The sequence below is a fragment of the Sciurus carolinensis genome, chromosome 6 (assembly GCF_902686445.1).
Source record: "Sciurus carolinensis chromosome 6, mSciCar1.2, whole genome shotgun sequence".
In the NCBI taxonomy this organism is placed as follows: Eukaryota; Metazoa; Chordata; class Mammalia; order Rodentia; family Sciuridae; genus Sciurus; species Sciurus carolinensis.
The window spans coordinates 159,799,318-159,825,777 of NC_062218.1; the positions used below are offsets into that span (position 1 = coordinate 159,799,318).

General features: G+C 39.2%; 1 protein-coding gene and 1 non-coding gene across 4 annotated transcripts in view; one reads left to right on the forward strand and one right to left on the reverse strand.

Moving 5' to 3' along the window:
* Positions 1-26,460, forward strand: part of Crebrf (CREB3 regulatory factor) — a 48,310-nt gene that overhangs the window by 9,271 nt on the left and 12,579 nt on the right. For 2 of the 3 annotated variants that reach the window (XM_047555757.1, XM_047555759.1), the window contains exons 2-4: positions 14,106-14,294; positions 16,129-16,254; positions 17,756-18,842. In XM_047555757.1, the coding sequence (XP_047411713.1) occupies positions 14,286-14,294; positions 16,129-16,254; positions 17,756-18,842 (1,222 nt within the window). In that variant the 5' untranslated portion in view covers positions 14,106-14,285. Of the gene's footprint in view, positions 1-1,843; positions 1,948-14,105; positions 14,295-16,128; positions 16,255-17,755; positions 18,843-26,460 lie in introns of all 3 variants that reach the window. The other variant, XM_047555758.1, reaches the window with a different exon arrangement.
* Trnaa-agc (transfer RNA alanine (anticodon AGC)) lies at positions 16,493-16,564 on the reverse strand. Its single transcript has one exon. It is a non-coding gene; the product is annotated as a tRNA-Ala (tRNA).

Consider the following 26,460-nt stretch of genomic DNA (forward strand, 5'->3'; position numbering starts at 1 on the left):
ATACACAGATTTTTATTTATGTTCTTTCAAGTTTCCCAGAATCTTTGGAGAAGCCACTGTAACTATAAAGTGATGCATCGTGTGTAATTTTAACAGTAAGAGCAGTAATCTCTGAAGAGGCTCTTTTCTCTTGTAATTTTTCAAGTAATTCTTTATATAAAGATGACTAGTTTGCAAGTTTATGAATTGCTTTGTGACTACAAAGATTATTTTGCTGATTAAACCAGCATAATTGACAATCACCCTCATAAACTGGGGACAAGGGTGTTAAATGACCTGTGTTGCCTGGGCATCCCTTTCACCCTAATTTCAGGCAGCTGGGTTTTTGCAGTAATTAAGTGGGGAATTTAGACAGTCAGATTCTGAGTTGAATTGGGTTTATAACTTTATAACCACATCATCTCAGGAACTTCATTGTATACCAAGGAAGGAATCTGAGAGTAAAAATAACCACCATTTACTGAGTGTTTCGTGCTCCAGCTGTGTGTCACAATATCCCTGCAAAGTAAGACCTGGGATTCTTAAGGCATCTGGGAATGAAATTCCAAATGTTGGCTTGTAAGGAAGAAAGAACCTTCGGAGTTTGCCTCCTGTAGAAGAGGCCTTTCAGGGTGTTAGAGCCGAGGCACACAGCCTCCTGCTTGTTGAGGGGCGACCACGGAGCTCCATGCAGAACGCCTGTAACCCCATGTCCCCTGGTCCACAACTGTCATGCAGTCTCGTGTGGTGGGTAGCCCATTCCACACAGCAGGAAGGAGCTTGAAGATCGCCTCCAGTGTGTGTACTTGCCTCTTTTGAAAGTGTTGGATCTGAGAAAGAAGGGAGCAGTCAGCCTGATGGTGGACCCCAGTGGGAGGAGCCCTGGTTGTACAGGTCTTTCTGTGGAGCCCTGTGAGGGCTGTTTGGTTCTCGCTGTGTGCTCCAGTGTGTTCTCAACACTGTGTTTGTGCTGCTGCCTTTTGTTATACTCTTCCTTTTTTGCATTGTGTAGATTTCAGCAGAACAACCCAGAAAACCAGTTGATTCCTTAAAACTAAAAAAAATTTTTTTTCAGTACTGGGCATTGAACCCAGGGCCTCGTGCATACTACTCAAGTGTTCTACCACTGAGCTACATCCCCAGTCCTTTTTTATTTTGAGACAGGTTCTGCCTGAATTGCCTTGGCTGGTCTCGAATGTGGGATCCTCCTGCCTCAGCCTCCTGAGTCACTGGGTTTACAGTCATGCACCACTGTTAAAAATTCAAATCTTTAAATCTGGGCATGGTGGCACATGCCTGTGATCCCAGCAACTCAGGAGGCTGAGGCAGGAGGATCGCAAGTTTGAGGCTAGCCTCAGAAACTTAGTGAGGCCTTATCTAAAAAAAAAAAAAAAAAAAAAAAGGACTGGGGATGTGACTCAGTGGCTAAGTACCTCTGAGCTCAAGCCGCAATACCAAAAAGCAAAAAACAAACAAGATTAAATCTTTTAACATAAAATGGTGTGTATGGGGGAGGGGGATGAGAATATGAGAATGCTGTAACATGTATCAGTTCAGTGCCTGGATTCAATTTCTTTAAATAATTTTTAATCCTACTCCTTCCTCTATCCTCTCCTCACTAGACATTATCTCAAATCTTTAAAATCAATGCCAAACAGAACACTTAACTAGGAATTTTTAAAATTCAGGAGTTCAGTTTTGAATATTTTTATTGTATGATGCCACAGCGGTTCAAGGCTCATTTGTAAGCTACTAAGATACTTTGGGCCATGTCAAAGATGCTCAATAAATAGATATTGAATGACCACCTTTTCATAATGTCCTCATTTTGTATGCAGAGTGTCTCACCTGCTTCCTTTTTCAGAAGGACCTGTGGTCTGAGGGCCTTTGCGTTCATTCCCAGCCAACTTGTCTGAGTCCTGTTTGGGAAAGGCTCTGCTTTGGACACTGTGGTGAAATAGACAAGAGGTAATGATCAGCCTGGAAGATTTTACAGTCTGATAGTGGAAGCAATGAGTTGGTAAGGCCGAAGGGGAAAAATGTGAGCAAAGATCATGAAAGCCAGAATCTCACTGTTTGGGGATCCTTTATGAAGAGAAATGGGTTTGTTAGTACCTCAAGGATTTGGGGCAATGGGAAGATCAATCTAATATTACTGTTTATTTATGGTAGAGTAGTGGAGGATGGAGTTGAGAAGAATCTTCATTTGTATCTGAGTATCTTGGACGTCCAAGAGATGATTGGGAGTTGCTGAAGGCAAAAGGGAGGTGCTAATGATTTTGAAGTGGCTGAGAACTGGAGGGAGGGAAAGGCTGGAGGCAGCAAGACTGCGTGTGGTCAATTTAAGTTGATGAGAACCACATAGAGGTTGAGAAAGTGGGAAGGGTGGAGTTGGATGGATACGTTTGTGCTCAGCGCAAGGTAAACAACTAGTGCATCCTTATTAAAGAGAATCTATGATTTAATATTTAATCTATGATTTGGGGATGAAGAGAAGAGTCAAAGCTGAGATCAGCTCTCCATCTGTCAGAACAGCAGACTGTTGGGGTTGGGGCACGTTGTGTGTAAGCAAACATAGGCGTCCTGATCTCACGACCTCATGCATGGAGGTTGAACATGGATGATTAGGAGACATCATCTTGGAGGGATGAGAATAGAGATAGTTTCTGTGCCTATAGGTTTGCTCAGAGGCATCTGTTTACAAATCTCTCTTCCTTGCTGAACTTTTTTTTTATTAGTCTAAAAAAGGGTTGGACAGGAAGAGGGGACAGTACTTACCTTGACTACTTCACTGAGATACTTTATCAAAATACTGGATCTTGTTACTTCATCAAGTTTTATCAGTGTGCTTTGTAATCTGTAAATGGCCACACAGATATGAACTCTGAATATGTTGTCCTTAGGGATAACCAGCAGTAGCTGAGGTTAGAATGCATTCTCTGCTTCTGCCTAGAACCGTTCGTGCTCTCGTGCTCTGAACAGCTTAATTACCAGAGGCCTAGGCTGCAGAAGGTCTCCAGTATCTTCTAGTTGATCATTTTCAAAATAAAAAGTAGGTCTTCCATAAAACTTGAATTGATCCAGAGTGTTGCCTTAGTGGTCGGTCTTATTGGTTCCCAAAGAGCTTTTAAGCTGCCATGTTATCTGGCAGAAGCTTTTGGAAAAGAATTGAGTAAAATTCTGAGACCTTATGTCTTGAGACGGAGCTCCAAGTAGAGAGCACTTTTGAGATTTGGTTATCTTCTTAGTTTCTTAGGATTTTTAGTAAAATGTGACTTTAATTATTTAATTAAATTTTTATGGCAAATTTAATAAACTCTGCATTTTTGAATTCTGGGTATGAGGATAAAAGGAGTCCTTTGGATTGACCCTGGATAAAGGGGTTTCAAGGTGATATGGCAGAAGGATCACAACTTCTCTGTTTTGGCTGGAAAAATCACCTTTTTTACTTAACCTGATGGGAAGGATATGTCTTTTCTCTCCTTATTCTGATCTTTACTCTTAGATCTTTAAAAAATAGCAATAGCAGGATTTGGAAAATAATGAAGGCTTTCTTTTGCTGATAATTCCTGATCTAAGTTATAACCATTTAGTTTGGAATTTATTTGCATATGTCCAGATTTTGAAGCCTATAGAGAACTGCTGTTGAAGGGGATAGTGATCTGCCTGCTGTTGGACTTACGGGTTCACATTGCACCATAAAGGGGAATCTGGAGTCAGGCGTAGGGGTGCAGGCCTGTCATCCTGGTGCCTCCGAAGGCTGAGGCAGGAAGATCAAAAGTTTGAGACCAGCCTCAGCTACTTAGCAAGGCTCTCAGCAAGTTAGTGAGACTCTGTCTCAAAATTAAAAATGGGCTGGGAGTATGGCCCAGTGGCAGAGTGCCCCTGGGCTAAATCTGCAGTACCAAAGAAGAAGGGGGGGGTCTTGAACAGTGATGCAGTCCTCCCATTAGGCAGCCTTGCTTCCTCAGTGGTTTGGAGATTTGGGGATCTGATTTCTGCTGCACCAGGAAGTAGAGGCTCGGTTAGTAAGAATCTGAAGGACTGGAAGAACCGTTTTGCTCAACTCTTGCAGAGAAGTTTTTGTTTGTTCGGTACTGGGGATCAAACACAGCAACACTCTACCCTGAGCTACAACCCCAGCCCTTTTTTATTTTTTTTATTTTTATTTTTTTTTTTAAATTTATTTTTATTGTAAACGGGATACATGTTGTTTCTGTTTCTACATGGAAAAACGGCATACCATTTGTGTAATCATACATTTACCCAGATAATGGTGTTTGATTCATTCTGTTATTTTTTCCTTCCCCCCCACCCCTCTCACCCCTCTTTTCCCTCTATACAGTTCCTCCTTCCTCCATTCTTGCCCCCCTCCCACCCCCCATTATGTGTCATCATCCACTTATCAGTGAGATCATTTGTTCTTTGGTTTTTTGAGATTGGCTTATCTCACTTAGCATAATATTCTCCAATTTCATCCATTTGCCTGCAAATTTTATTATTCTTTATAGCTGAGTAATATTCCATTGTATATATATACCACAGTTTCTTTATCCATTCATCAATTGAAGGACATCTAGGTTGGTTCCACAGTCTGGCTGTTGTGAACTGAGCAGCTATGAACATTGATGTGGGTGTATCTCTGTAATATGCTGATTTTAAGTCCTTTGGGTATAGGCCAAGGAGTGGGATAGCTGGGTCAAATGGTGGTTCCATTCCAAGTTTTCTAAGGAGTCTCCACACTGCTTTCCAGAGTGGCTGCACTAATTTGCAGCCCCACCAGCAATGTATGAGTGTACCTTTCTCCCCACATCCTCGCCAACACCTGTTGTTGCTTGTATTCTTGATAATCGCCATTCTAATTGGGGTGAGATGAAATCTTAGGGTAGTTTTGATTTGCATTTCTCTTATTACTAGAGATGTTGAACATTTTTTTATGTACCTGTTGATCGCTTGTAGATCTTCTGTGAAGTGTCTGTTCATTTCCTTAGCCCATTTGTTGATTGGGTTCTTTGTATTCTTGGTGTAGAGTTTTTTGAGTTCTTTATATATTCTGGAAATCAGTGCACTATCTGAAGTATGAGTGGCAAGGATTTTCTCTCACTCTGTAGGTTCTCTTTTCACATTGCTGATAGTTTCCTTTACTGAGAGAAAGCTTTTTAGTTTGAATCTATCCCAGTTATTGATTCTTACTTTTACTTTTTGTGCTATGGGAGTCCTGTTAAGGAAGTCTGATCCTAAGCCGACATGTTGAAGATTTGGACCTACTTTTTCTTCTGTAAGATGCAGGGTCTCTGGTCTGATTCCAAGGTCCATGGTCCATTTTGAGTTGATTTTTGTGCAGGGTGAGAGATAGGGGTTTAGTTTCATTCTGCTGCATATGGATTTCCAGTTTTCCCAGCACCATTTGTTGAAGAGGCTATCTTTTCTCCATTGCATGTTTTTGGCACCTTTGTCTAGTATAAGAAAATTGTATTTATTTCGGTTTGTGTCCATGTCCTCTATTCTGTACCATTGATCTATCTACTTGTCTATTTTGGTACCAATACCATGCTGTTTTTGTAACTATTGCTTTGTAATATAGTTGAAGTTCTGGTATTGCGATACCCCCTGTTTCATTCTTCCTGCAAAGGATAGCTTTAGCCATTCTGGGTTTCTTATTCTTCCAGATGAATTTCATGATTGCTTGCTCTATTTCTGTAAGGTACATCATTGGGATTTTAATTGGAATTGCATTGATCTGTATAGCACTTTTGGTACTATGGCCATTTTGACAATATTAATTCTTCCTATCCAAGAACATGAGAGATCTTTCCATCTTCTAAGGTCTCAATTTCTTTCTTCAGTGTTTTGTAGTTTTCATTGTAGAGATCTTTTACCTCTTTGGTTAGATTGATTCCCAAGTATTTTATTTTTTTGAGGCTATTGCAAATGGAGTTGTTTTCCTCATTTCCCTTTCAGATGTTTCATCGCTTGCATATAAAAATGCTTTCGATTTATGTGTGTTGATTTTATAGCCTGCTATTTTGCTGAATTCATTGATGAGGTCTAGTAGTTTTCTGGGGGAGCTTTTTGGATCCTCTAAATATATAATCATGTCATCAGCAAATAGTGACAGCTTAAGTTCCTCTTTTCCTATTTGTATCCTTTAATTTCTTTAGTCTGTCTAATTGCTCTGGCTAGAGTTTCGAGGACAATGTTGAATAGAAGTGGTGAAAGAGGACATTCCTGTCTTGTTCCCTTTTTTTTTTTTTTTTTTTTTTTTTTTTTTTGTGGTGCTGGGGATTGAACCCAGGGCCTTATGCTTACAAGGCAAGCACTGTACCAACTGAGCTATCTCCCCAGCCCTTGTTCCCATTTTTAAGGGGAATGCTTTCAGTTTTTCTCCATTAAGAATGATGTTGGCCATGGGCTTAGCATAAATAGCCTTTACAATGTTCAGGTATGTTCCTACTATCCCTATTTTTTCTAGTGTTTTGAGCATGAAGGGGTGTTGTATTTTGTCGAACGCTTTTTCTGCGTCAATTGAAATAACCATATGATTCTTATCCTTAAGTCTATTGACATGATGGATTACGTTTATTGACTTACAGATGTTAAACCATCCTTGCATTCCAGGGATGAACCCCTCTTGATCGTGGTGCATGATTTTCTTAATCTGTTTTTGGATACGGTTTGCCAATATTTTGTTAAGGATCTTTGCATCTATATTCATCAAGGATATTGGTCTAAAGGTTTCTTTCCTTGATGTGTCTTTGACTGGTTTGGGTATGAGGGTGATATTAGCTTCATAGAATGAGTTTGGTAGAATACCCTCCTTTTCTATTTCCTGGAATACTTTGAGAAGTATTGGAATGAGTTCTTCTTTGAAGGTAAAGAACCAACTTTTTGTTTTGTCAATTTTTTGAATTGTTTCTTTTGTTTCAATTTCATTGATTTCAGCTCTGATTTTAATTATTTCCTATCTTCTACTTTTGCTGTTATTCTGTTCTTTTTCTAGGGCTTTGAGCTGTAATATTAGGTAATTTAGTTGTTGACTTTTCTTTCTTTACTGGAATGAGCTCCATGCAATGAATTTTCCTCTTAGTACCACTTTCATAGTGTCCCAGAGATTTTGATATGTTGTATGGTCGTTCTCATGGACCTCTAAGAATTTTTTTATCTCCTCCCTGATGTTTTCTGTTATCCATGTTTCATTCAATAGCATATTATTTAGTCTCCAGGTGTTGGAGTAATTTCTGGTTTTTATTTTGTCATTGATTTCTACTCTCAGTCCATTATGATCTGATAGAACACAAGGCAGTATCTCTATTTTTTTGCATTTCCTAAGGGCTGCTTTGTGGCATAACATATGGTGTATTTTCGAGAAGGTTCCATGTGCTGCTGAGAAGAAAGTGATTCTGCTTGTTGATGGATGGAATATTCTATATATGTCTGTTAAGTCTAGGTTATTGATTGTGTTACTGAGTTCTATGGTTTCTTTGGTTGGTTTTTGTTTGGAAGATCTATCTAGTGTTGACAGCGGTGTTAAAGTCACCCATAATTATTGTGTTGTGGTCTATGTGATTCCTGAAATTGAGAAGTATTTGTTTGATGTACAGGGATGCACCATTGTTTGGGGCATAAATATTTACTATCGTGATGTCTTCCTGATTTACGGTTCCCTTAAGCAGTATGAAATGTCCTTCTTTATCCCTTCTGACTAACTTTGGCTGGAAGTCCACTTTATCTGAAATAAGGATGGAAACCCCCGCTTTTTTACGGAGTCCATGTGCATGGTAGGTTTTATTCCCCATCCTTTCACCTTTAGTGTGTGGATGTCTTTTTCCATGAGCTGAGTCTCTTGCAGGCAGCATATTGTTGGGTCTTTCTTTTTAATCCATTCTGCCAGTCTATGTCTTTTGATTGATGAGTTTAGGCTATTAACATTAAGGGTTATTATTGAGATATGATTTGTATTCCCAGTCATTTGGCTTATTTTTGGTTTTTTAACTTGGCTTCGTTTCTCCTTTGAGTGGTTTTTCTCTAAGGTAGTTCCTCCCTTTGCTGATCTACATTGTTGTTTTTCATTTTCTCCTCATGGAATATTTTGTTGAGAACATTCTATTTATTTAGAGGCTTTCTATTTGTAAATTCTTTTAACTTTTGTTTATCATGGAAGGATTTTATTTCATCTTCAAATCTGAAGGTTAGGTTTGCTGGGTATAGGATTCTTGGTTGGCAACCATGTTCTTTCAGAGCTTGAAATATGTTGTTCCAGGCCCTTCTAGCTTTTAGAGTCTGGGTTGAGAAGTCGGCTACTATCTGAATTGGTCTCCCCCAATTGGTCTTCTCTCTTGTGGCCCCTTTTTTATTTTTTGAGACAAGGTCTCACTACATTGCTAAAGCTGTCCTTGAACTTAGGTGGTCTCACCTCAGCCTCTCAACTCTGTGGGATTACAGGCATACCACTGCGTCACCTCTAGAGTAGTTTTCAAAAGGAAAAGAATTGTTATGTGGGACCTGTAAAGCACAGCAGGTGGATTGATGATGTGGCAGATGGGTCCTGGTTTGCTCAAGTGCTTGGACAAAGTCAAATGCTTTCTTTCTTACCATGGGGAAGTTCCATACGGATGTACCTTTCAATTAGCAGATCAGTGAGCGACTTGGTCTTCTGCCTCTGTCCTCTTCCTCTCCTCCCCTTTCTGTCTCCCTTCCCTTCCCTTTATTCCTTCAATCTCTTCCTTTCCTTCTTTAAGCCTCAAGAGAAATGGTTTAAATTAGGGCTTGGGACAGTAACCCACCTCTTAGAATTGTGGATCTGGTACAGTTTAAAAGCAGTGAAGAGAAGACCAGGATCTCTGACAACGCGAAAAAAATGTTGAGCATGTCTAGCAAAGCTTAGGAAAGATCAAAATGAACCATGGTATATGAATTATAGAACAGTGTATATACAATGGTAGTTCTTAACCTTAAAAATTAGAAAAACATTTCATTGTGATAAAATATAAATTTATAATTTTAACCATTTCAGTGATGTTTAAATACATTGACAATAGCATGTCACTATCCTCATACCTGTTTCCAGAACATTTTTATCATCCCAAACAGAAGCTCTGGACCCATTAAATAACAACTCTTCTAGCCCTTGGTAATCTACTTTCTATCTTTATGAATTTGCCTTTTCTAGATACTTCCTGGAAATGGAATCATATAGTATTTGTCCTTTTGTGTCACTTAACATAATGTTTTCAAGGTTCATTCCTGTTGTAGGATGTATCAGAAGTTCATTCCTGGGGCTGGGGATATAGCTCAGTGGTAGAGTGCTTACCCAGTGTGCATAAGGTTCTGGGTTTGATCCCCAGTGCCATACAAAAATAAAGTTACATATGATTTCAGTGTGTTTAGTGAGGTTGAACTAGCTCAGCCCTAATACATTCATCTCAAAAAAGAATTTTATTCCTTTTTATGGCTGAGTAATTCATTGTTTCTGTATACTATGGTTGGTTTGTCTCTCATCTGTTGGGCCCTTGAGTTTGTCCATATCTTTTACTTGTGAATGGTGTTGCTGTGACCTTGAGTTGTACACATATCTGCCGGGTGCCTGCTTTCACTTCTAGGCATGTACCTAGGAATGGAGTTGCTGGAACATGGCAATTCTGTGTTTGACTTTTTGAGGAACTACTGAACTGTTTCCCACCAAGCTGCACCGCTTTCATTCCCACTGGCCATTCTGATTTCTCTAGATCCTTAATAACATGCGTTACTTTCATGGTTAATAGCCATCCTAATGGGTGTGTCAAAAAATTTTTAACATCTACTCTGATCAGTTTTGGATGACTCAGTAGGGCAACTTTCCATCATGAGGGGCCATTTCCTTCAAGGTATTAAAAGGTGTCAGTGGCCTAAGCTAGTGCCATATAAAAGGGGAGGTGTGGGATTCTGGCCATTTATACAGTATCTGCTTATTCATAAGATGTTTCATTTATAAAGAGGTTTGTGTGTTTCTTGATGTTACCTTTTTAAAAATATTTGGGCTCAGGGATCAGCTGAGATCCTCACATTGAGAAGGGGCACAGTTTAGGAGTTGCTGGATACATATCACCTTTTGTATTTGGCTTTTAGAATTGCAAGTAATAGTTGGGGAAGTCCTTAGGGATAAGTCCTTAGGGATAAGTCCTTTGACTACCTGTTGTTTTACTCTACTGTTGTCTCACCTGACAGACATTAAGCCTCAGGAACCACAAAACCCAGTGCAAAACCTGGTAGAAAGGGCTGTGGAAGAAATTGAGATAATCGATGTCTTTAAGTGGTACCATTGCTACTCAAGATTTAATAATTTTCTTCTCCTCATTGGTTCAAAGAGCTAGTTCTCTGTTTCAGAATTATTTTCCTGTGCTTAGAAGATGGCGTTGAATATTTTTGAATGAGTCCAGTTACAGAAAATATATTGGTAAATATTATTTCTGATGAACCACAGTTCTTCCTTGAGAAACCCACAAAACCGTACTGAGAACTGGTGAGCCAGTGCTGTGATAAAAGGAAGTGATAACCTGGGAGAATTAAGCTCCTCCCTTGTTTGCTGGTTTGTGTTTCTGCAAGAAGCACTCCTCTTCAGGGAGGGCAGGGATCACGGTCAAGTCTGAGAAATGGCTGCTCTCACCCCCTGTTGTGATGTGCCATGCCTGTCCAAGAAGTCCTGCAGGAGAGGTAGCCAGTCATTTAACCTTCCTTGGAACAGGTATTCCTTAGTCACACTTTGGGAAATTAGACCATTGCTTTCAGTGTATTTTAATATCAAAGCTCTGAGTGAAATATGGATATCCTTGAGAGTAAAAGAGTGTGACGCCATCCTGAAAAGCAAGTGTCCACCTTCCTCCTCAGTGTTACTCTGCCATCTGAGCATTACTGCCCCCTTGTGCGTGTCTCCCTGGTATAGGATACAGTTTTGGAGCAACGTTTCATTATGGAGGATGGTATGTAATGGTAGTTGCTGTAGAATCCTTTATTTTTGCTTCCACTTCCAGGTGGGGAATTTTGTTCTTCATAGTCGTTTCACAGTTCACGTTTAGAACAGTACTCGGAATTTCTGGGAAACGCATCCAAAAGGTTGAACATAGGATAGTTTGTTGTGAACAACCACCCAGAGCTGGACTTACTATCCACAAGGGGCTGCACTGCTTGGAGTAGAGCTGGCACTTCCCCCATCCTGTTTCCTGCTGTTTGATATTTATTTATTTACTTTTGGGGGAGTACTGCAGGTTAAATCCAGGGGCACTTAACCACTGGGCCACATCCCCAGCCCTTTTTATTTTGAGACAGGTTCTCTCTAAGTTGCTTAGGGCCTTGGTAAGTTGTTGATGCTGGCTTTGAATTTGGGATCCTCCTGACCTCAGCTTCCTGAGCTGCGGGATTACAGGTGGAATTAAAAGATGTGCCCCACCTGCTCTGTTTCCTGCTATTTGAGAGACTGGGAGAAGCAACTATCAGGACCTTCAACAACCAGGTGAATGAGCTTAACCCTTCACTTGGTGGATACCTGCTCTTTGGAAACCATGCCTTTAAAGCACTCACACTTGTTGCCAACAGTTGTCACAAATATTGAGTTTCTGAGCTGGACTCCATAGGTCAAAGAAAGCATTGACAAAATATACCTATTGGTGATAATCATCTTTCCAAATTTATGTTATTGCTATTTCCTAATCTAATAATCTCATTAATTCTCACAGCATCCCTGTTACATAAAGGAGAATAACTTAGATCAGATTTGTGAGCTAAGGCATAAATAACACATTTTAATTCACATGACTGTTTGATTTTAATCATGAGATCACAAGTGGAACCAGGAGCCTGATGTGGCAATGCATGCCTGTAATTCCCGTGAGGTGAGAGACTGAGGTAGGAGAATTGCAAGTTTGACACCAGCCTCAGTGATTTAGGAAAGCCCTGTCTAAAAATAAAAATATAAAAAAGGCTGCGGAGTAAGAGTGGTTGCCTAGCAAGTACAAATTCCTGGTTTCAACCACCAGTATTGGGGGGAAAATAAAGAAAGAAAGAAAAAAAGAAAAACTATTTGGAGGTGGGGACAGGATGAGCACAAGTTCAAGGTCAGCCTCAGCAACTCAGTGAGACCTTGTCTCAAAATAACAAAACAATGCTGGGGGTGTAGCTCAGTGGTAGAGTCCCCTGGATTCAGTCTCTGGTACTGGAGAGTTGGGGAGGAACCAGATTTCTTATTGGCCAAACACATGCTCCTTTTTTGCTAACTACATTAAGCAAAATTTGGATTTGATGTTTTAAAATAAAATTTCAAAGAAATTTTTGTATTTGCATGGAAGTTTCATGGCTTAGAAAACCTAGTAGCCAGGAGAGGATTGTAGTGTGTTGTTTTGTTTTGTTTATTTATTTATGTCTAGAAATGAGAAAATTAAGGCTTAAAAAACTTCTCACCTGGTGTTGTGTAGCTCATAAGTGGGACCTGTGACTGACACTTAGCTCTCTTCTATCCAGTGCTTCTGATACACCAGGCTCTTGGCAATTGGATCTTTAGTAGAAGCCAGTAAGTATGGGTTGACTAGGCCTCAACTGCTGCCTGAGTCTGTTACTAGTAAGGGTAAGTTTTCAGGTTTCAGAGGATATCAGACTTTTCTTCCAGATCCAGACTTGAGACCAGGATTATACTAGCTCATTTTGATGAATGCATGACTTGAATTCACTGCCTTCCTGGGCCCTTCGTAATAGGTCTAGAACAGATGACTAACCTTGTTTCTCACAGGAATCAGGGGAAGAGTTTTGACTATGACTTCATACTAGTAATAAGACCAAGGCATGAAGTCACTTGACCAAGAACTTGTCTTTGGCAGGAGCAGGGTTCGTTTCTGTGGACTATTTCACTGAACTGGAAAGCACAGCTTAACTCTATAGTTCCAGACTGAGTATTTGACAGTGCTTCCTAGGTTAGACCAGTGAACTGGAATGACATCCATGAGAGGAGAGCCCAACAAAGATACAAGGAATTGTAGCCAATTTATTAACCTGATTAAATAGACTAGTTATTTAGTCCTTTCTCAACTTATTTGTTCAGTAAGAGGCCTTTGAAATTGAAATAATGTACCACCTTAGCTCAGAGAATGTATGAATTATAGAGGGCTTATCAGTTTAAATTGGCTGTTTACATCAATTTAAGAAATGACACTGCATCTAGAGTGAGTGAGAGCAAGGGTAAGCAGCAGTTCTCCAATCTCGGGGGGTCTGAGTCTTCTGGGAGACTTATTGATAAAGTGCTCCTAAGCCCCACTCCAGGGCTTCTGTTTTAGTGGTGGGGCTTGGGTCCAAGATTTTGCATTTCTGACAAATTTACAGGTAGATTGTGGTCTTCCTGTGATTGCACTTATGAGAACCATTGATGTAGGACAAGAAGATGAAGTATAGGTATAGCTGTTTTACTTTTTCCTGATTGAGGTCTTCACAAGTAGGGACAGGGAACTGACCTATTAGTCTCCACCTTTAAGACCCTGTGCCAGATGATTTGCAATCACTGTTTAACTTAACTCTTGGAACCGCTGGGCAGAGTCCCCATTCCCATCCTGCCTCAACTTACCCCGTTTTAAAAACCTGCCGGAGTAGTTCTTTTTCTCAAGCCCATTTTTACTTGTGACTCAAAGAATAATGTTAGTGTATACCATCACACATGTGATTTTATTTATTTAATGTAGCACATATGTTAAATTTCATTGCTATTGTGGATTCATTACTCTCCTTGTAGATTTATGAGAGATACAAGACAGAATTTAGTAGTAATGATTATACAATAGATGAAATTAAATGAGGTATGTTTCCTCTCAAGTGAATGAGAGCTTGATTTACCTTTAAGCATATTTCTTCTAATCACAGGAAAGATGAGGATACATTCATTTTTATCACAGTGGGTTATTTTTAAATGTTACCAGTTGGTTATTGATCAACCCTATTTTTACAAACAAGGGAAGGAATGGTGAATTTCAGGATAGTAGGTACAAAGACATGACTGAATTTTTGATGATAAGGAGAAGACTTCCTCATTTAAAGTATTCTTTGTTAATATTGTTTTTGAAAGGTCAACTTGTTTTCAATGGAGCTCAGTGAAGTTACTTTGTGTTGTTTGACAGAATCGCACAGAATTATTAAAACAGTGATCCAAGCAATTGAGTTGAAGGCATTCTGAGAAAACCCGCTATTTATTGTGAAAATCATCTTTGATTTTGGAATAAAAAGTAAAGCTGGAAAGGAATTTACAGACGAGAAAAAAAAGAAGTTTGGAATTGGACTCACAGGATCTGGGCTTGGAAATGCCTCAGGTAAATCGTATGGAATAGGTGCCAAGTTCTATGTTTTCTTCCTGTAGAAAGTCAGTACCAGGATTTCATAAGTTGAGTCTTAACACAGTTTGACCTGTTGCAGTTATTGCTGATTTCCGCTTGTTGGGAACCCTGTCCTCCTTCCGTCGCCTTTTGTTTTCTCCCAGCCATAGCTTTGAACTTCAGAGGGCTTGTCACAGGAAGCGTGGAGAATACGTAGGTGGGAAGTGGGATCTGAAAATTTTATGGGGGGGCTAAACCATGTCCCTGAAAACGAATCTGCTACAGCAGTCCCTTTGCCATCTCCTTGGTTTCTTCTGATTCCCAACTCCTATATTCATTTATGACGGTTGAGAAGCCGTTAAGAGCAAAGAGTGAGTGATCTCAACCTTTTCCCACCCCTTCTGTCCTTCTGTGTCTCACATGTGTGCATGCACACACACAGCTCTTGAAAAATGTGCCTAAGAATAATTTAGATTATGGCAACTACTTTGAATTGGTCAGTTCAGATTTAAGGCAATCACTGAAAAAATAAGTGGAGTCCTGTTAGTCTCAATTCTTTTTCAAACTCCTTCCCTTTTAGTAGTTAGCTCCTGCACTCCCTGTTTGTTTTAGTACTGGGGAGAAACCAAGGACTAATGAGTGGGCAGAGAGTCTTAGGTAGCTTTCTGTAGGTCTGTACAGAAGTATTCTGTAAACAAAGGGAATCAGTGACTTCCAGCCAGGGCAAAGGAGGGAACTTGCTAGATGATATTAAAAAGGCCGGAGGGCCACCTCCCCACCAGCCCTGTGCCATACAGACTGCATGTTGGTTTTAGGATTTTTGCCCAGACAAGATTTAGTTTGCTATTATTGACTACTTGAATTTAGGACTATACAACTTTTACCCAAGGTAAATTTTTTGAGGAAGTAAGTTCCTACAGGTCTGGAAGGGCTCAGGAAAGTGAGGGAAAGAAAGAATGGGATGGGGAGCATCAAGGAAGAAAAAGGGAGAGAGTATGTGAATGACCAGTTGTGGTAGGCAGAGGGTATTGGATGGAAGCCTAAGCCAGTAGACTAAAAAGCATTTTAAAAACTTGTGCAGAAATTTGCAGAAGAAAAACAAAAAAGGTAAAGAGAAACATTTTATTCTTTTTCATTTTCTTCTTCATCAGAATTAGATTTCAGAATGAGTCCTTTTTGTTATTTGAGCTGCTTTACAAGTGTGAGCTTTGGCTTTGAAGTAATTTTGGATAGATGTTGAAATGTAAAAAGGTAATAGAGAGAAAACCAGAAGGGGTATTAACTTTGAGTGCTGAGTCTTTTTTTCCCTTGTTTATTATAGAATGAAGTGTACTTTTCAGGGATCAAGATGAAAGCTACAGAGGTCATGCCCAAGTTTCTGGTCACAGCCAGGAGATTTGGGGGCTATTTTATTGTTCCTGTTTGTTGGACTAAAGATGTCCAATTGTCTTTCAGTTTGTTCTGGGAAATAAGACCCTAAACTCACTCAGGAGTATAGAGTAGGGCTGCTAGGATTCTCTAGTTTAGAGAAGGATTTGAAGAAATGTTATATAGCTAAATAAAAGTGTTCATTAAGTGCTATGCACTGACTTTGGTGGCTAAATAAACTTTAATTTTTAAGGTTAGATATTAGCAATTGCTACTCTTTTTTAAGTATTTTCCTCATGTAATGCCACAGTTAAATGCTAGTTAAAGCTCTTAAATGTTTCTAACAGTAGAAAAAAATACAGAATTATTTTCTGAAAATAAATTACTTGGAGTGGGGCTCATGTGTAATAAATTGGTCTTAAAGTACTGTTTAGCTTTCTAAAATTAAATCACTGTGTTGTAGCCTAGCGTCAGCGGAATGGACCCACCTTTTGGGGATGCCTTTCGAAGCCACGCCTTTTCAGAGCAGACTCTGATGAGCACAGATCTCTTAGCAAACAGTTCTGATCCAGATTTCATGTATGAACTGGTAAGCAATATTTTCTTGATTTCAGCTTTGGTTGATTTGTGGTAAAAGTCGTGGTAGAGTTTTCTTAATCTATAAATGCCCGAGAAGAAAAAAAGATAGTGATATTTGACTCTTGTGATATTTGATTCAATGGGTTATAGGAACCCATTGAAAATAATAAAAGAAAAGGTTATCTAAGTATCTTCAAGTTCAGTTTTTCATAAGGAGAATAAGAATCTGGCTTGTTCATTTGTCTGTTTTGAGGTGCTGGGGATCAAACCCAGGGCCTCATGTATGCTAGACAAGCGCTCTACCACTGAGCTACATCCCTCGTCTAGAAGCTGTCTTCATTTTTGTTTTTATTTTTAGAAATATACCTATTTAGGGTTTTTTGTTTTGTTTTTTTTTTTAGAAAATTAAAGGATGATGCATTGAGCAAGTTGTGTAGTAAAAGAGAGAAAGTGAGGCAAAAGTAGCAATTCTAAGTAATACCTGAATATTCTTTTATGAGGTAGTTAAAATTCTTAAGAACATCTTTTAAAAAATAATTTTAATACATATGATATAAGTAACCATGAAAGTATATAAAACTGGAAAACTGAGTGCACAAAATGTAAATTTACTGAAAAATCATTGAATCATACAACTTAATAAAGTTGTTTTATGTTGTCTAAACTATACTTCTTTAAAGCTGTTAAAACACAGATACACAGGCTAAAACAGAACAACCCAGATGACCAAATAAATTAAAAACTTAGAACACAGTAGAAACTGAAAACTTCCTCATTTCTTTACTGAGCCTCCACTTCCAGACCTTTTCTCAAAACATAACCACTGCTAACCGAGTTTTTCCTGTGCATATATAAATATACAGGTGTGTTTCTTAACTGGATGACATATTTATAGATGCAGCATTCTCTTACTTGCTTTTTTAACAGAAATATATGGTGAAATGTCTTCTGTAGGGCTAACCTTCATTCTTTTCAATGGCTACAAAGTGTTACTTTTAAAATCACATCTCTAAAATGCATTAGGAATATTTTACTTCCCTGTTCAGAAATTGTTACACTGTCTTGCAAAAGATTTTACATTCTGTGTCTGAGTTCCGGTTTTCTCTGGCGTGCTCTTTGCTTCTATATTTAAATTCCTACTTAGGAACACATTCTTCTGTAATGAAGGTAAGGTCTTCATTATTTGCTTCTTAATTGAAGCTAAAGAGACCCTCCAAATCCTAAGATCAGGAAATGTAAACTCATTTCAGGAAGAGTTCATAGTAAAGCTCCAGAGCCCTTGGTGTTTGGACCATGCCTAAACCTCCTGAGGAACATATTTTCCCTCCTTTTTTTCCTTGCCCAGTGAAATGATGATGTATGTGGAGTGGTTCAGTGTCCTGTTAATAGCCATCTTAAAACAGACCAGAGGTAGAGTGGTCATCCATTAATTAGATATGCAAGTGGGGGTGGAAGTGATTATTTTCTTCTGAAAATATGGTGTGTGACTTCTTTTTTTAAACCTTTCTTAGGATAGAGAGATGAATTATCAACAGAATCCTAGAGACAACTTACTTTCTTTGGAGGACTGCAAGGACATTGAAAATCTGGAGTCCTTCACAGATGTTCTGGATAATGAGGGTGCTTTAACCTCGAACTGGGAGCAGTGGGATACATACTGTGAAGACTTAACCAAGTACACCAAACTAACCAGCTGCGACATCTGGGGAACAAAAGAAGTGGATTACTTGGGTCTTGATGACTTCTCTAGCCCATACCAAGATGAAGAGGTCATAAGTAAAACTCCAACTCTGGCCCAGCTTAATAGTGAGGACTCTCAGTCTGTTTCTGATTCCCTTTATTATCCTGATTCACTTTTCAGTGTCAAACAAAATCCCTTACCCTCTTCATTCCCTGGTAAAAAGATCACAAGCAGAGCAGCTGCCCCTGTGTGTTCTTCAAAGACTCTTCAGGCTGAGGTTCCTTTGTCAGACTGTGTCCAAAAAGCAAGTAAACCCACTTCAAGCACACAAATCATGGTGAAGACCAACATGTGTCATAACGAAAAGGTGAACTTTCATGTTGAATGCAAAGACTATGTAAAAAAGGCCAAGGTAAAGATCAGCCCTGTGCAACAGGGCCGGCCCTTGCTCAGCCAGGCGCACACAGATGCCGCCAAAGAGAACACATGCTACTGTGGGGCCGTGGCAAAGAGACCAGAGAAGAAGGGGGTGGAACCTCTCCAGGGCCATGCCACTCCCACCTTGCCCTTCAGAGAGACCCAGGAACTACTACTCAGTCCCCTGCCCCAGGAAGGTCCTGGGTCAGTTGCCACAGGAGAGAGTAGTAGCCTTTCTGCCAGCACGTCGGTCTCAGATTCATCCCAGAAAAAAGAGGAGCACAATTACTCTCTTTTTGTCTCTGACAACTTGGGAGAACAGCCCACCAAATGCAGTCCTGAAGAAGAGGAGGATGACGAGGAGGACGTCGACGATGAGGACCATGACGAAGGGTTCGGCAGTGAGCACGAACTCTCTGAAAATGAGGAGGAGGAAGAGGAGGAAGAGGACTACGAAGATGACAAAGATGATGATATTAGTGACACTTTCTCTGAACCAGGTATTAAATGTTTGGAGGCGTCCCAAACTGACCCTCCTACCTCTGTTTTGAAGTGGGAAGATTTTTTTTGGATGGTTTGGGGATTAAGTGACTATACTGACCTGGATATATAATTGCTTTTATCTTAATCTTTTTTTTGGTACTGAAGATTGAGGGATTGAACCCAGGGAGGCTTACCACTGACCTATATGCTCAGCCCTTTTCAGTTTTTCATTTTGAAACAAGAGCCTAAGTTGCCCAGGCTGGTCTTGAACTTGTGATCTTCCTGCCTTAGGCTTCCAAGTAGTTGGGATCACGCGTGCACTGCCATGTCCAGCTTGTAATTCCTTTTTTCTATTCAAACAGCTCTAAAATGATTCCTTTTGCTCTATAGTAGTTCATATACTGATTACTTTCTTATGTATGGTATGTTAAGTGACCTAATTTATCACTCTCTTGAGCAGTTGTGCAAAGATGCCAGAATCTTTTGGTCTAAAATATATTACTATCCCTCTAATAGTTGGGGTAAATTAGAAGATATTGAACCAGGGGATGGTAGTTTGTGTGACTCAGGCGTATAACCCAGCACATCTGCTTAAGAATGCAGCGGTGGGCTTTTTCTGTCTGTTGTGTTTTCATTTCCACAGTATTTTCTTATTTAAGAAAAATAACATTATAATTTGATGAGCATTGGGGAGACCCTACTTCATTTTGTTCAGTGCATGTGAATAAATGGGAGAAAGAAATTGACACCTGCAGGGAACTGGTTGACTTCAGCATTTCCATGTTTGGGCCATTATCTTTGTTGGCTGGTGCAGTTTGTTTATTGCCAAGTGACACATGGTTAAAAATGTACAAGGAGGTGAAGATCTTTGAGCGGGGGGCACAGTGGCACACACCTGTAATCCCAGTGACTTGGGAGGCTGAGGCAGGAGAATCACTGAGTTTTAGGGAGCTTTAGCAAATTAGTGAGGCCCTCAGCAACTTAGTGAGAACCTGTCTCAAAAAATAAATAAATAAATAAAAAGACTAGGGAAGGGAAAAAAAAAAGAATGAAGATTTTCAAATTTAAACAAAAATTATTTGCTTCGAAAATAGTATTGAACATTTAAGATCTGCCCATAATAAATCTCGAGTCCACATTACAGTATTACTAGCTATAGTCACCAAACTGTACATCACATCTCTAGAACTCATTCATCCTGTGAAACTAAAACTGTTATCTTTAATCAACTCTCCCCATCCCCCCGCCAGCCCATGGAAACCACCATTCTGCATTCTAGATTCCACGAGTCCCTGTAGAAGTCGTCTTTCGATGCCTGGTGTATTCACTAAGCTTACTATCCTCCAGGATCAGCCTTTTTAAAAACTCGAGTAATATTCTTCTCTGAGTGTGTGTACACGTTTTCTTTCTGTATGCATCCACTGATGTCCCTAAAGGTGATTCTGTATTTGGATGTTGTGAATAGTATTACAGTAAATATAGTAGTGCAGATATTTTCTAGAGACTGATTTCTATTCTTCTGGCTGTGTTCCTGGAAGTAGGATTGTTGAAGCACATGGTAGGTCTGTTTTAATTTTTTCTTTTTTGGTACTAGAGATTGAACCTAGGGGTGTTTTACCACAGTGTGTGATCCCAACCCTTTTTATTTTGTTTTACTTATTTTGTTGTGGTGCTGGGGATTGAACCCAGGGCCTCACACGTGGTAGGTAAGTGCTCTGCCACTGAGTCACATTCCCAGTCTGTTTTATTTTTTGGGATGGTCTTGTTGAGTTTCTCAGTTTCTTAGCCTTACTAAGTTGCTAAGTCTGATCTTTGAACTTGAGATCCTCCTGCCTCAACCTCCCATGTCACTGGGATTATAGGCATGCAGTGTACCAGTGTACGCAGTGTTTTAGGATTGGGATTTTTTTCAGATTTTGAAATATTTGCATAGACTTAATTGGTTTAATATCCTTAAACCATAACTCCTATATCCAAAATGCTCCAAAATATAGAACTTTTTGGTCACTTAGCACTCAACAAATTTTGGATTTTGGAACATGTCAGATTTTGGATTAGGGATGCTTACCCAGCATTTTGTTGAGAACTTTTTGTGTCTGTATTTATCAGGAATATTGACTTGTAATTTTTCTTCTTGTCCTCTAGCCTGACTTTGATATCATGGTAATGCTAGTCTTGTAAAATGAGGTTGGATGTGTTCCCTCCTCTTCTGTGCTTTGAAGGAATTTGAGGAACTGTGTTAATTTGTCCTTAAATATTTAGTAGAATTCACCACTGAAGACCATCATTCCCTGGGCTTTTCTGTTTTGAGAAATTTTGATTACTGATTCATTCTTCTTACTTGGTCTTTTAGAGTTTCCATTTCTTCCTTCCTTCTTTTTGAGATACAGTCTTGCTCTTTTGCCCAGGCTGGCCTTGAACTCTGAATCTTCCTGCCTCGGCCTCCTAAATAGCTGGGATTGCAGGCATGTACCATTGTGCCTGGCAGAGTTTGTTTCTTTGTGATTCAGTCTTGGTAGGTTGTCTGTTCCAGAATTCATTCATTCCAGGTTATTTAATTTGTTGGAGAATAAAATTATTCATAGTGGTCTCTTTTGATCCTTTGTATTTCTGTGTTATTTTGTTTTCTCTTTCATTTATAACTTTTGAGTCTTCTCTTTTTTTCTTTAATCTATAATGGTTTGTTAATTTTATTTCTTTAAAAAAAAAAAAAAAACCCAAGTCTTCACTGATCTATTGTATCGTTTTCTAGCCCGTATTTCATTTACTTATCTGATCATTATTTCCTTCCTTCTGCTAACTTTTGTCTGGTTCTTGAGGTGTAAAGTTTACGTGTTCACTTGAGATCTTTCTTTTTTCTTAGTAGACATTTATCACTGTAAAATTCCTTCTTGAAACTGTTTTTGCTACATCTCCTAAGTAAAATGGATATGTTGTTTCCATTTTCTCTCAAGATTTCTTTTGTTTTTTGACTCATTGGTTTTTCAGGAGTTTAATTTGTACATATTTGTGAATTTTCCAATTTTCTTCTTATTATTGCTTTCTAGTTTCACACCATCATGGTCAGAAGTAAATTTTTAAAATAATTGGTATGAATTTCAACCTTTTAAACTTATTAAGACTAGTTTTGTAACTAATTTATGATCTATTCTGGAGAATATTCTCTTTATGCTTGACAAGAATGTGTATTCTGTTGCTGTAGATTGGATTTTCTGTGTGTTTTTTAGGACCATTTGGGTTTTAGTGTTACTCAAGTCTGTGGTTTCCTTATTGATACTCCATCTGGACCATCTATCCATTTTTGCAAGTGGGTGTTTAAGTCTTCTACTGTTGTACTACATCTGTTTCTCCTTTCAGTTTGCTTTATTTTAGGTGCTTTGATGTGGGTGCTATATATTTACAATTGTTATATCCTTTAGCATTTGACTCAAAGCCTATTTTGTCTGAGTGTAATTCCCCTACTCCTGTTCTTTTTGGTTACAGTTTGTATGAACTATCTTTTTCCATGTCTTTTAGTTTAGTTAGTTAGTTTGTATATTTATTTATTTATTTAGGTATTTAGGTACTTATTTAGGTATTGGGAATTGAACCTAGAGCCCTGTACATGCTAGGCAAATGCTATATCACTGAGCTACAACTCCAGTCTTTGCATGTATTCTTAAAGTTGTGGGGTACGGTGGCTCACACCTGTAATCCCACTGTCTGGGGAGTCTGAGGCAGACAGATTGCAAATCGGTGGCACACACCTGTAATCCCACTCTCTGGGGAGTCTGAGGCAGACAGATTGCAAGTTGGTGGCACACACCTGTAATCCCACTCTCTGGGGAGTCGGAGGCAGACAGAGTGCAAGTTGAGGCAATTTAGAGAGACCCTGTCTCAAAATTAAAAAAAGAAATTAAGGGCTGACTTATGTGACTCAGTGGAATGTAGGGGTGCCAGGCTAGCTCAGGCGCAGGTAAGAGCCTGTGGAGTCAGGACCTAGGCTGCGGTAGCTGGGTAGAAGCAGGCTTGTGGTGAGCAGCCTGCAAACTCATTTATTGCAGGAAAAACCATACATTTTATAAACTCTTAGCCCAATCACAATGTGCCACGGGGGATCAGACCACTAGGCCCCTATACAGGTTCCCTTGGTAACACTAGGTCCATTTGGGGGCAGTTGTTTACTTTCCTAAGTGGTCAGAGCAGAATGCTCCTCTCTGCAAGTTTACACACTTGAGACATTAACTGCTGCGAGCCAAGAACTAGGAATTCTCCCAACGGTGGTAGATGTGCCCCTAGGAACAATTCCAAGTACTACCATAAAAGAAACAAACTAAAGTTAGTCTGTCATAGGCAGCATATAGTTTGTGTTTGGTTTTATTCATATATCTACTCCATATCTTTTTGTTCTTGTTGTTTTTTTATTTAAAAATTTTTTTTCATACATGTATGTAGGGTCATAATGTCTGTCTCATTCTACTGTCCTTCCCATCCCCGGCCTGCTACCCATCCCCTCACTCCCCTCTGCATACTCCAAAGTTCCTTCATTCTTCCTTACTTACCCCTGACTATGGATCTGCATCTGCTTATCAGAGAAAACATTTGGGATTGGCTTATTTCACTTAGATGATGTTCTCTAGTTCTATCCATTTACTTGCAAATGTCATAATTTCATTCTTCTTTCAGGCTGAGTAATAGTCCATTGTGTATATGTACCACATTTTTCTTGTCTATTTGGTTGAAGGGCATCTAGATTGGTTCCCTAGTTTTAGCTACTCTGTATCGTTTGATTGATGTTGATAGGTAAGATAAAGACTTACTATTGCCATTTTGCTAATGTTCTTATTTTGTTACATTCTTCTAGCCCTCTTCCTTTGTGGTTTGTTGATTTTTTTTTTCTAGTATACTTTTATTCCTGTATCTTCTACAAACCCACTACAGGTTTTTTCCTTTGTGGTTATTATGGGGTTTACATAAAACAGACTTATTTTGTTTTAAGCTGATAAAAATTTAACTTCAACTGTACACATTAACTCCATTTTAACTTTTTTCCTGATATTTTGATGTCATAGTTTACATCTTTTATGTTGTGAATTCATTGACATATCGTTGTTTTTTGGAGTGCTGGGGATTGAACCCAGGGTCTTGTGCTTGCAAGGCAAGCACTCTACCAGCCAAGCTATATCCCCAGCCCTTCATTGACATATAGTTGCTTTATAAGCTTTGCTTGTTGACTTTCATGCTAGAGATAAAAGTGTGATTTACACTCCACTATTTTAGTAGTAGAGCGTTCCGAATTTGACTATATTCCTACTTTTACACAGTGAGTTTTATACTTTCATACACATGTTAGTTAGCATCCTTTCAATTCAAAGAACTCATGTTATTGTTTCTCGTAACATGTTTAGTAGTGATGAATTCCCTCTGCTTTTGTTTGGGAAAGTCTAGTCTTCATTTCTGCAGGACAACTTTTCTGGGCATAGTGTTCTTGGTTGGCAGGGTTTTTTCTTTTAGCATTTTGAGTATACTATCTTCCTCTCTTCTGCAAGGTCACTGCTGAGAAAATCATTGGTAGTTTTTCATAGTTCCCTTGTATATACCATGCAGTTACTTGTCCCTTTCCACTTTCAAAATTCTTCACTTTCGCTTTTTAGAATTTGATTGAAATGTATCTTTTATTTAATTTATTTATTTTGAGTGTGTGTTTCTTTGATTGCAGTTTATCTCCATGGGAATCTTTTATCTATTAAGGTTCTTTAAGCTTTACTGATCTAGATGTTCATTTCCCTTTCTAGTATGTTTCTGTCTTTTTCTTTTTTTCTTTTTGATACTAGAGGTTGAACTTAGGGGCACTTAACCACTGAGCTACATCCCCAGCCCTCTTTGTTTTATTTTGAGACAGAGTCTTGCTTAAGTTGCTTAGGGCCTGACCAAGTTGGACTCAAACTTGAGTCCCTCCTGCCTCAGCCTCCTGAGTCACTAGGATTACAGTTGTGTGCCACTGTGCCTGGCTAAGTCAGTCGTTATTCCTTTAAATGAGCTTGCTGCCCTGCCCTTTTCTCTCTTACCCTTATCCTTTCTGTAATATACATATTGTTTCACTTGATGGTATCATGTAAGTCCTGTTATGCTTTCTTATACTCTTTTTCATTCTTACTCCTCCTTGTTCCTCCAACAGGGTAATTTCAAATCACCTTTGAGTTCACTGATTTCTTTCTTCTGCTTGATCAAGTCTGCTATAGAAGCTCACTGTGAAATTTTTTTAATTTAATTCTTAAAGTCCAGAATTTCTGCTTATTTTTTATAGTTTCTCTAGAATTTCTCATTTTGCTGATTTGTTATTTTCTTGATTAATTTAGTTGTCTATCCATGCTCTCTTTTATCTTACCAAGTTTATTTAAGATGATATTTTGAGTTCCTTACCAGGCAGTTCTTAGATCCCCATTTATTTTGGGGCAGTTACTAGTGTTCTCTTTTTGTTCCTTTGGTGGTATCATGTTTTCTGATTGTGATCCTTGTGGCCTTGCACCGTGTATGCATTTAAAGATGCAAACACTTCCTTAGGCTTTGCAGACTGGTTTTGCCAGGAAAGCCCTTAACTGGTCAGCTGATCCAGAGATTGAGGCGAGCTGGAGAGGTCCACACGTGCCTTGCTTCTGGAGTCAGAGTGGGCAGATGAGCATGATGGCAGGGTCCACGGGGATCAGCCTAAAACCTGGCTGACCTGGAACAGGGATGGGCTTGGACCCTGGGTCGCGAGAGGCCATCCCAGCACCTAGAACCTACGGCTGTAGGGGACTGCCTTCCTCAGTCTCCCAAGTAGCTGGGATGACAGGCATGTGCTACCACATCTACCTCCTTTCTTTGTTTTTTCACTTTTACTTGTGTTTATTTTATTTTATTTTTGAAACACGTCCTCACTAAATTGCCCAGGCTGGTCACCCTCCCCTCAGCCTCCTGAGTGGCTGGGATTACAGGTGTGTGCCATCATGCCTGGCTCTCCTTTCATTGACTTTTAACTCCTCTGTCAGTCTTTTCCCTTGATTCCATCTGGAAAAATGTGTTGAGAGTTGAGGTCCATGTAAAGAGGTCACATTGCAAATTGATCCCCATTTCCATTTTGTCAGCCTTTTTGACTCACATAGAGGGAGCCCACTTTTGAAGTTGGTGTCCTATCATGTCATATTCTTTTCCCTGTCTCTCATAGAATAACCCTTGATTTTGAGTTCGTTGTTCTTTAGCAACTAGGCAGTGACTGCATTAGCTGGCACTTAGCAGGGTCAAGTTCTTTTCTTGGACCTGCTTAATCATGCTTCTGAGTGTGTAGAAAGTGTTGAAATTCATTCACTTCCAGTTGACTTGAAGTAAAATCCTTTTGGTTAGTATTACTTGGTCAGCTCTCACAAATGTTAATGAATGACATGCTTTAATCATAAAATTAACACAATTTTGTGATTTTATTTGGGTATTATTCACATTTGCTAATGAAAATTTCCCCTTTTCTTGAAATAAAGAGCTAAACAAGCAACTTTAGGGATATGAAAGTGAATTATTGGTGAGGAGGAGAAAGAAATTCTTTGAATCTGAAAAGTAAGGATAAAGTTCCTTCCCAGTGCTAGTATTAGGGTGGGCTGATGGTTGAATGTGCAGCAGATG